Source organism: Neltuma alba, unplaced genomic scaffold, assembly GCF_004799145.2.
Source record: "Neltuma alba isolate B1F8T4 unplaced genomic scaffold, ASM479914v2 tig00012821_pilon, whole genome shotgun sequence".
NCBI lineage: Eukaryota > Viridiplantae > Streptophyta > Magnoliopsida > Fabales > Fabaceae > Neltuma > Neltuma alba.
This window is the reverse complement of record NW_021637213.1, coordinates 219,218-229,804: the sequence shown is the minus strand read 5'-3', so window position 1 is coordinate 229,804 and position 10,587 is coordinate 219,218. Positions and strand designations below refer to the sequence as shown.

The following is a 10,587-nucleotide window of genomic DNA, read 5'->3' as shown; positions in this document are numbered from 1 at the left end:
CATAATGAAATTTTTAATTTTTATAGTTAAGCTCTTAAGTCCTGTTTGATGCGAAACATTAAAAATAAAAGATAAGGATAAGGGTTGATATTAAAAAAAATCATTAAAAAATATTTAGTATGAGTAATTTTTTATTATATTGAATTACGCAATCCCATATAGATGGGATTGGAGATTACCACTTCTTCCCATGATATTTTTCAATCTCATATATATGATTTACCCGGTTCCAAATAATAAATAATCACTCATACTAAAAAAATATTTTAATATATTTTTTAATCTTAATTTTAATTCCTACTTCTAATTTTTAATTTTAGGTACCAAATAGGGTCTTGAGTTTCCACAGCCACAGGTTGCTTTGTTTTGGACGGTTTTGACTAAAGCAAGAATATTTTGATTTGATCAATTTTTTTGTTTGTTTTGCAACCAAAAACAACGAAGCTTCATTATTGTTTTTCTCTGTTCTTAAAGTGACTTCTCCCTATTCTTACGCGCCAGTTGGAAGCTCGCGTCTGGCACAACTGAAAAGCAAAAAACGCTGTTGCCCAAAAAAAAAACAACAGATGAAGGCATTGGTCACTTGCCCGAGAGGGGCCCAGGGCCCAATTGCTATCCCATGCCAGCTGCCTGGCTTCTGCCCTTGCCTGGGTGTGTGTCTTTTACGCGCTATCACTGAGAGTGGAAGAAGGCCATTCTCGATATCTTTCCCATTCGATCGAATCTTCATTTTTTAAACCAAAAATAAAAACAGAACAGATAGGCAATCGTGGCATGGCATGATCCCGGAGCTATTTGCTGAGTTCAATTATGGTATGGGACCCGCCTGGTTTAACGGACACGATGATTGATTCAATTGCGTATGACCGTTCGATATTCGTACATCGATCGGAGGAAAGGCGAAGTTTCTTTTTTTTTTTTTTTTGGTTATTTAAATCTGGGTAGGAGCCATGAAATGTGGATGTGATGAACAGTAGCTAGGTAGGAAGAGGGTACGAGGACGATTGTGAAAGATCAATTGGATGCGAAGCCCCTGGATCTCCCAAATTCAAACAGAGGAATCGTAGATCTACTTTTTCCCTTTTCTATTTTGTATTTGATCAGAACCAATGGGTTTATGGGAAGCTTTTCTCAATTGGCTTCGCAGGTTGGTTTTCTCGCTTTGCCTTCATTGGCTGCGTAAATTGACACCTGTTTTCATGAAATCAATTCAGTTCGCCATTGTCCTTTTCCTTCGTTTTGTGTATTGTGGGTCTTAAGTTTGGATTCTGGATATGAGGCTTATCACTGAGATTTTATTTAGTTGTTTAGTGGCAACTCGTAAATTGACTTGCAAATTTTGAGTTTTCTCTCATTGATCGGAAAGACCAAAAAAGATAAGAAAAAAGGTATGGTAATTGCAAGTTGAAATTTTAATGTTGTCTGTAATGCTGTAAGGGATTAATTGATATTGAGGAAGAAAGTGTGTCTGTATTGGACGGTTTCAGTTCGTCTGAAGAAGTTTATTTCTAAACGAATTATGAACATTCATCACAGAAATATTATTAGGAGCGTCTTTTGTGATGAGACAGCTTGAAGATAATCCAATTGCTGCATTGGAAATTCGAGTCCTTATCAACTTTAAGCTAACTGTTTTCGAAATTCTTCTGAAAGTAAACATATCTCAAAGGACATTGTTTAACTCACTTTTTCAGTTTTTGATTGTATCTTGCACACACACGCATTCGCATGCATGGCCTATGGATGCATGTGTGAGCTTAGTGGACATGTGCAGTGTCTTTTTCTATCATGTGATTTGTCCTTGCATGAAATTATTTGTCCAATTTCTTCAATGTGGTTAAGCTTAATACGTTGTAAATTTGATTGCAGCCTTTTCTTCAAGCAGGAAATGGAGTTATCTCTGATAGGACTTCAGAATGCTGGAAAGACTTCACTTGTAAATGTCGTTGCTGTAAGTACAATAACAATACTAAATTTCATTTAATGTATTATTTCTTTCATTCTTCATAATTTGGACCTTATTCACTGAAAGTTGGCTCCATGATCTGATTTCTAGACTGGGGGCTATAGTGAGGACATGATTCCAACGGTAAGTTCTGTTTCCCAAATGCTTATATTGTTTGTTTCTTCTCCACTCATGAGTCATAAGGATAGACAAGTTCTCTATCTATCAAGGAGAATAGAAATCTGATTAAACTAAACTAATGTAATCTGATTACAGGTGGGATTCAATATGAGGAAAGTCACAAAAGGCAATGTTACAATTAAGTTATGGGATCTTGGAGGGCAACCTAGGTTCCGCAGCATGTGGGAGCGTTACTGTCGTGCTGTTTCCGCAATCGTGTATTGACCAAATTTTTTTTTCTAGTTGACCTTGAAGATTCTTTATTTTTCTTTGTGACTTGGGCATTTTTTCAAAAGTGAAATGATAAATGCAATTATAGTTCATCATAGGCATCTACTGATGAATGTACTCGTGCACTAGTGTAGATCTGTATCTTTTCATTGGTGACTCATTTTTGTGTTTATGATGGTGTCAGCATGTTTGGTAAATTGTAAACTGTTAAGTTCTGTATAGAGCACTCGAATGATTTTGTCTGATCAAGTTGCTTAGTTGTCTAGCTCAATCTTTCATTGAATGTTCATTATAACCAGATAATGTTCTGTTAATTATATTTCTTTAATTGTCGAATCAAGTGCATGTTTGTTTCCACAGCAGAACTAAACACGTTAAATTTTTCCTGTCATGGCCTAAAGCGCAGTTCTTAGTTGATTAATAAATGCATGTTACTTTGATGCCTGTCCATGGAACTCCGCCCTTATTTGCTTGATTCATTAAATATATTTGCCTCTCTGTCATTGACATATGTCTCAGGCGGTGAATTTTCTACGTGATATTGGTCATCATGATTAATTATTTGTAGGGCAAGGAAGTGACTGCTACTGGAAGCTCTGCCTAGATTTGATTACTGGTCATTAGATTTAGATCAGTTTTACCCCACAAATCCTGATGTCTTGTTCAAGAAGCATTTGACTGCCCATGTTATAAACGAAATGGTTACATGTTGAACGAAAAAGTTGTGATGCTGCTAGTTATTGCCTCTTAAGTACTGTGATTTTGCCTTATTTGACCTAGTATTAGTTGCTCGTGTTTCTTTGAAATGAAGCCTTCTGTACTAGTGAAGTTGCACTAGTGGTGTAGTCTATTTTTCTTAATCTGGTTATGATTATGTTTATGTTAATCTAATTTCATCTGTGAAACTCAATTGTTCTTATCTCACCTTTGCCCCAGTTATGTTGTTGATGCTGCCGATCCAGACAATCTTAGCATATCAAAAAGCGAACTTCATGATTTGTTGAGTAAACCATCATTGAATGGTATACCCTTGTTGGTGTTGGGGAACAAGATTGACAAGTCAGGGGCTTTGACTAAACAAGCATTGACTGATCAAATGTAAGATAAATACCACTATGGTAAACTCTTGTAAATAATAGACAATAATAACAACAAAGTTTTATCTCATTAGGTGGGATCGGTACCCTTGTGCTCTATTAACAGATTAAATCTTTAGCATGTAGTGATGCGTAAAATTAATGAGTACTGCTCTGCTCATTCTGCGTCTTCCATATTTGATTCCCTTGATTTTACTTGTGTGCTAAAAGAGCTGCCTGGCGTGCAGGGATTTGACGTCAATTACCGACAGAGAAGTTTGCTGCTTCATGATCTCGTGCAAAAACTCGACTAATATTGACTCTGTTATAGATTGGCTCGTGAAGCATTCCAAATCAAAGAGCTGAGAAGTTCCTCTCTGCTTTGAACTCTGCTGTAACTGCTCAGTCTGGATGTTGGTGGTGGCATTTGCGCATCTAAAACTCGGTTTCACATAGCCTTATTCTTGCCCTTTGTTTTTTTCTCGGATTTTTGTTATGTTAATATCATATCATTCTTATCGTTTGGGGACGTGAACGATATGCCATATTTGTCAGGGATTACTTTTAGTGCAGTTATTGTGAGTTACATCGTGTTTGTACTTTAGTTGTACGAAAATTTGATAATTCGTTGTATAAAAAGTGATAGTTCAATTTTCTGGCTTGGAAAAATTGCGGGGTGGCTCTAGTGGAGGCCTTTGGAGAAGACAGTACTTTGAAGGTTTGAAACTATGAGAATTTAGGGCAAGCAAAATCGAACTAAACTGAATTCGTTTTGATATTTTTTATTTGGTTTTTGTTTGATAGATATTTGGTGTTTGATTATTAGGGAAAAAAATTTCGTTTAAAACCAAATAAAAAAAAACAAAATTAAAGGTAGAACGATGGGTCCTATGTGTTTCTGTCCAGGTCCCGGTCCCGTAATCATAATTCAAATTCAAAATAATGGTTCCCTATTTAATAACCTTTTCAAAAATCGATGAAACCGAAATACTTTGGTTTTTGGTTTTTCTAGAGAAACGGAATGCTCACTTAAAAACCCATTTTTAAAAAAAATGAACTTAAACAGTCTGATGAATTATTTGCTCAAAAAACAGTCTGTGAATTAGAAATTTGATCTAATAAAAAATTTGATATAATAAAGGGAGAACTTTAAAAAAAAATTACTTCAAAAATTTCAAAATCTCAAGAGAGAAATGACCAAAAAAATGTACTGTTATTAATGATAAATTAGTCCTTATAATTTAATTAAAAATGATATTGAATTTACCCATATTGCAAGGGTTTATATTTACTAATTACTAGTTCATATAAGGGTGTCAAACAAAAAATTACTAGTGCATATAACTGAACTAGTGTTATAAGATAAAATTTCCTTCAAATTATCTCAAAAATTTTTCAGCGAAAAATTATAATAAAAAAATAATCTTTTTTTTTGGGACCAGAAATAAAAAAATAATCTGTTAGGAAATAAATTCCCTCTCATTCCTCTGATGACTGATATTTCGCGCTGCGGCTTGTAAGCTGTGACACAGAATATCTTGCTCGTTGGGAGTCCCCGTCATTCTTATCTTGCAGTCTGTAATGTAATGCTCTGAACTTCGTCATGGAAAGTTTGCAAGCAGTGTTTCATCCTTCGGTCGTCCAATATGAGCCAGACACTGAGAATATCAAACGGAAGCTCATCAAGAAGGGTGTCTACCCGACACCCAAAATCATTCACACTCTTCGTAAGAAAGAAATCCAAAAACATAATCGAAAACTTAAGCGTCTTGCCGAACAAGATGACCACGTCCCTCGGCTTACGCGGTCCCAAAAGCAAGAACTCTTGGAAGAATACGAATTCCAGGCGTTAAAGGGCGAATACAAAGAATTTTCAAGAGCAATAGAAGCCAAAGCAGGAGAGAAGGCTGAAGCCATGATGGTGGGGAGGCCATGGGATGCGCTTAAGAAGGTTGAATTTCTAGAGCTTGCGCGAACGAACAAGGAATATGGTGGTGAAAAGCTTCGGAAGGAGAGTTTGAAGGAATTGAAAGAAATGTTTGAGGCGCGAAAGCTGGATGAGTTGCGGTGGGCTTTAGACGATGACATTGAAGTGAATGAGGATTGGCTCAGTGGTGAAAATGAAAACCAGGCGGCTGGGAGGAAGACAAGGAAACGCAGCGAGGCCGAGGTGATACGATTTCTCGTTAATAGGTTAGTGATGAATTTCGATTCTGGCTAAATTTTAGAGTGATTCTGTGAGCTGAGGTATTATTGAGGGATTTTTATTTCTATTTTTTTTTTTTAAATTTAGGCTAAGTGCTAAGGAGATTACTATAAAGGATTGGAAATTTGCAAGAATGATGAAGCTGTCTGGATTGCAATTTACTGAGGGTCAGTTGCTGAAGATTCTCGAAGAGCTTGGCGCTAAAGGAACCTGGAAACAAGCGCTTTCTGTGGTGGATTGGGTGTACAATAAAAGTGACAACAGGAATTATAAAAGCCGGTGATTAATTTGCTTATTATTGTCTTCTGGAGAAATTATTTTCAGCTTAAGAAGATTGTTTAAGGTCCCCTGACATTTTTGCGTTGTATGAAATTCTAAGTCAAACCTACGATTGGAAGTATTTCCTCAGTTTTCGTTATTTATGTGCTCCATCGTCCGCAAATACAATCAGTCAGACCTATTGGTTGGAGTGAATAGCTTTTATTTGGGATTGACACTGATAATTCACCTGCTTCTATAGTTTTACATTGAGGCCCAAATATAGAATGGTGCTTGGGGAGATAGACATTTTGATTGGAGAAATGCAAGATGTGCATGTCTCCCTCCTGGAAAAACACTACGTCACTGCCTAACACACGCACACACTTTGTATATGTGGGTATTATGCCAATCTTTTGCTTATCTAATTGCTTACTGCCTTATATATTAAAGTCCCTGTTCTAAAGAGATTTGCAATGACCTTGTAGGTTTGTTTACACAAAACTTCTTGCGGTTCTTGGGAGGGCAAGAAGGCCAAAGGAGGCCCTTCAAGTTTTCAATCTGATGCGTGTAAAATCAAGTGCCTAGACTGTTTTGTGAGGAGGGTTCCTCCTTAATTGTTATTAGAATATTGCTGGATTTACTTTTACTTTCTGCTTATTCAGGGGGATCTCCACATATATCCTGATATTGCTGCATATCACAGCATTGCTGTTACACTTGGTCAAGCTGGTCTTCTGAAAGAGTTGATGAAAGTTGTGGAGTGCATGAGACAGAAGCCCAATAGAAGATTTATGAACCGGAAGGACTGGGATCCCATCCTTGAACCTGATGTGGTTATATATAATGCTGTAAGAAAGAAACTAAATGTCTATTAGGCCACTGAGGAACTTCTGGTAGTGCCATTTATCAGATTGACTAACTGTTCAATTGCTGTCAGCTACTGAATGCTTGTGTTCCATCAAAGGAGTGGAAAGGTGTGTCATGGGTGTTTAAGCAACTGAGGAAGGGTGGTCTGAAACCAAATGGGGCAACTTATGGACTTGCAATGGAGGTAATTTATCAACATGAAGCATGCATACTCTAATATTGGAATATGGAAATTCAGTATAACTTTTATTTTTCTTTCCAATGATGCGTCATACTGCGAATAACTTAGCTCTGATTGGGTAATATAGTTCCCATGAGTTAAGAAATTCTAGCTTTTTGAGGACTCAAGGTGGGCAGTCCCATCTCTTATGCGTATGTATAGTATTGGCTCTTTTTGAAATACAGTTCTCAAACAAACGATTTACCTGGTTTATTCTGTTCAAATTTTTTTATAATGTTAAGGGTGAAGGACGTTTCCCCCTTATCTTTTTTATATAGAGATGTAGGTATCCATGTTAATAGGAAGGCTCAGATTTTCATATTATTCTCATGTACAACAAACTGCTTTTAAGTTCTATCCTGTTTGAGGCATGAGAGTCTTTATGATTGATGGGGAAAGCTGGTTTTGTTAACTTGTTAGGGGAAGGTTCTTACTTTCCAAATGCTTACGTTTAAAGCATATGCATTCAAGTCTCACAAGTGGTCCTTGTTATAAGGTAATGTTGCAATCAGGCAAGTATAACCTTGTCCATGAGTTGTTTAGAAAGATGATAAAAAGCGGGGAGGCTACCAAATCTCTGACATATAAAGGTAATTTATTTAGTTCCTTCATTCTTGCTATTTGGTGCTGATGTTTGCATGCTCATACATATCCTATCGGACTTCTTCAGTGTTGGTGAAAACTTTCTGGAAGGAAGGCAAAGTTGATGAAGCTGTGGAAGCAGTCAGGAACATGGAAAGAAGAGGAATCATAGGAACAGCCAGTGTGTATTATGAGCTAGCTTGTTGCCTTTGCAACTTTGGGAGATGGCAAAATGCTATGCTAGAGGTAAAGTTTTCATTTGCATTGTTATGCTATGGCTGTGCATATAGTTATTGTTTTTTATTTCTTCAGTAGGGATAAGGTGTTTAAATACCCGGAAGTACATATGAAGGAGCATCTAGCACTTGTAAATTTTTTTTGGCTCTTATATGTTGTGGAAGTTTTATTTCTTAGCATTTTTACCTTGAACCATTATCCTCCTCTAAGTTTGATTGTCAAAGACACTGGTTAAATTTAACGGTGGATAGTGGCTAGGGTAGTTTCGCTACGAAAATAAACTTCCAAGGCATATAAGAGTTAAAAAGAAAAAAGAAAAAAAAAAATCCAGGTACTGAGTGCTTCTTTATGGATACTTCTGGGGTATTTGCTTCTTTATGGATACTTCTGGGGGTATTTAAGCACCTTATGCCTTCTTCAGTAAACCAGGAATAAAATACGTTTTCTTTGGAATGTGGCACAGGTTGAGAACATTAAAAGACTTTCTCATGCGAGGCCATTGGAGGTTACCTTCACTGGCATGATAATGTCTTCCTTGGATGGTGGCCACATTGAAGAATGCATATGTATATTCGAACACATGAAAGAACACTGTGCTCCTAACATAGGGGCTATAAATGCCATGCTGAAAGTTTATGGCCGAAATGATATGTTCTCTAAAGCTAAAGAGTTATTTGAGGAGGTTAAGCGAGCTAAATCAGATTGTTATGGATCCCCAGGAGATGGTGGCGAGCCATCCATTGTACCAGATGAGTATACATATAGCTCAATGTTGGAAGCATCTGCCAGTGCACTCCAGTGGGAATATTTTGAGCATGTGTACAGAGAAATGACACTCTCTGGTTATCAGCTGGATCAAAATAAACACGCGTCATTGCTTGTTGAAGCATCAACAGCGGGCAAGGTAGTAGACATATATATTATTGAATTCTTTCTCGTCGTGTAGAAAGATAATCTATTATTTGATTGGTAGGATTATTAGTTATTTTTGCACAAGCATGATTACAGAACTCAGCACAAAAGGCATATTCATGAGGCTTCGAGTATGAGCTTGAGGTGTTATTTAGAATTTCAATAGTGGTGATTCTGGTTTTTCCCTTTATAATCAAGCTCTGAATTATTTCTGAGATGATTTGGGTCAACTGCAATTTTGTCTCATTATTACAAAGTTAGCCAGGGGAATCACGTAAGATATCCTGGCCAAAATGCAAATGAGACTTCCACCTGTATTTGGAGTTTGTGCAAAACTCACTTGTAAGTGATAAGGTTAGCACAAATACCCCTTCTTGTCGTTCCAAGTGACCAACATCTTTATTTGCCACTTGGACGACAGATTATATTTTTTCCCCCAACTGACAATACATGAATATGTGCAAGGGTTAGGACTGGAAAGGATTGTGCTGCACCTGCACAAAAATGATTTTTTTTTTGGGTTGTCAGTCGAGTTTTGAAGTTGAGGAAAATTAATTGTATAACCCCCTAAGCTGATGATGCTTTCTTCCTCTCTTCCGTCGTTTTGTATTTTGCCATTCATCATTGTTATATCCTCTCCCCTTTCTAGCCCTGCAAATTTATTAATTTGACTCGTTAAATGTGTTGGCCTACTTGGCTTCATTTCAGGGGCATTTACTGGAGCATGCATTCGATGTCCTTCTGGAAGCCGGAGAAATCCCTCCTCTTCTTTTCTTTATGGAACTGGTAGTTCAAGCTACAGCTTATCATAATTATGAAAGAGCTGTTGTCCTTATTACCACCATGGCTTATGCACCATTTCAAGTAAGCGAGAAGCACTGGACTGACCTGTTTAAGGAAAATCAAGGCAGAATAAATCTCGAAAATCTGGAGCATTTGTTGGACGCTCTTGGCAAGTGTGATGTTCAATATGAGCCAACAGTCTCAAATTTATCGAGATCATTGCATTTTCTTTGTGGAAGTGGTACAACAAGAAATGTCTCTGGTACCATTGATATTGGAAGTGAAGATACTAGCAAAGATGAGAGTGAGAGAACTGATGATGGTGGAAATGCAAATGTGCCATTTAGTTCAGAGACAGCAATGAACGAAGGTGCTGAATGGATTAGAGGCATTGTTGGCAGTTCCCATGTCGCTCCAAATATAACTTCGTCCCATGATGATCGTGTCAACAGTGATGATGATGATGATGATGATATTGCCATTGTTTCTAGGCCTCAAAACTCTGATAATGTGGACAGAACAAGTTTTTTTACTGATAGGCGGGGATTTGCTGATGATCTGGATCTTGACGAATATTTTGAGACTCTACATGAGAAGTGGGACTTGTCTGATGGAAGCACTGAAGAGGACGAGACAGCATTTGAGAGGCCCTCAGCATATGAAATATTGCAAGAATGGAAGAAAAAGAGAAAGGAGGATGGGAGTTATCCTAAATCACAAAGTGCATAATGACAGTAAGGTGCTTTAATTCAATGTGCTAGCACAACTAAGGTAGAGCTGACAGTAACACGTTGTAAAAATATTGAAGCGTTACAAGTCTGTAATTCATTTCATAATCTTGTCCTTGTGATATATTATTAATTTCTGTTATATCTGTAAATTTAAAATCAAGGCATTATATTACTACAAAGGCGTCTCACATTGTAAAATATTTGGAATGCATTTGTACAAGGGTCCATCGTATATTCAAGTTGTTTTAAATATCTTGGTGAAAAAATTTGTTTCTCTAATTATCCATAAAAAGTAACTAGTTGCATTTTGTAGTGTAATGTAGACGTACGTTACTCGTACTCAAAACTTAGAGTCC

General features: G+C 37.0%; 2 protein-coding genes across 2 annotated transcripts; both read left to right on the top strand.

The window, feature by feature from the left end:
• The first annotated feature begins 950 nt into the window (after positions 1-950).
• On the top strand, positions 951-4,101 carry LOC114731316 (ADP-ribosylation factor-like protein 8a). Its single transcript, XM_028918452.1, has 6 exons — positions 951-1,147; positions 1,870-1,951; positions 2,057-2,089; positions 2,222-2,343; positions 3,293-3,454; positions 3,681-4,101. Exons 1-6 carry the CDS (start codon positions 1,110-1,112, stop codon positions 3,796-3,798), a joined length of 555 nt encoding a protein of 184 aa, XP_028774285.1. The 5' UTR covers positions 951-1,109; the 3' UTR covers positions 3,799-4,101.
• An 844-nt stretch (positions 4,102-4,945) lies between these two features.
• LOC114731303 (pentatricopeptide repeat-containing protein At5g67570, chloroplastic) lies at positions 4,946-10,229 on the top strand. Its single transcript, XM_028918439.1, has 9 exons — positions 4,946-5,625; positions 5,726-5,917; positions 6,385-6,466; positions 6,562-6,747; positions 6,837-6,950; positions 7,483-7,576; positions 7,657-7,814; positions 8,269-8,709; positions 9,426-10,229. Exons 1-9 carry the CDS (start codon positions 5,036-5,038, stop codon positions 10,227-10,229), a joined length of 2,661 nt encoding a protein of 886 aa, XP_028774272.1. The 5' UTR covers positions 4,946-5,035.
• The last annotated feature ends 358 nt before the right edge of the window (positions 10,230-10,587 follow it).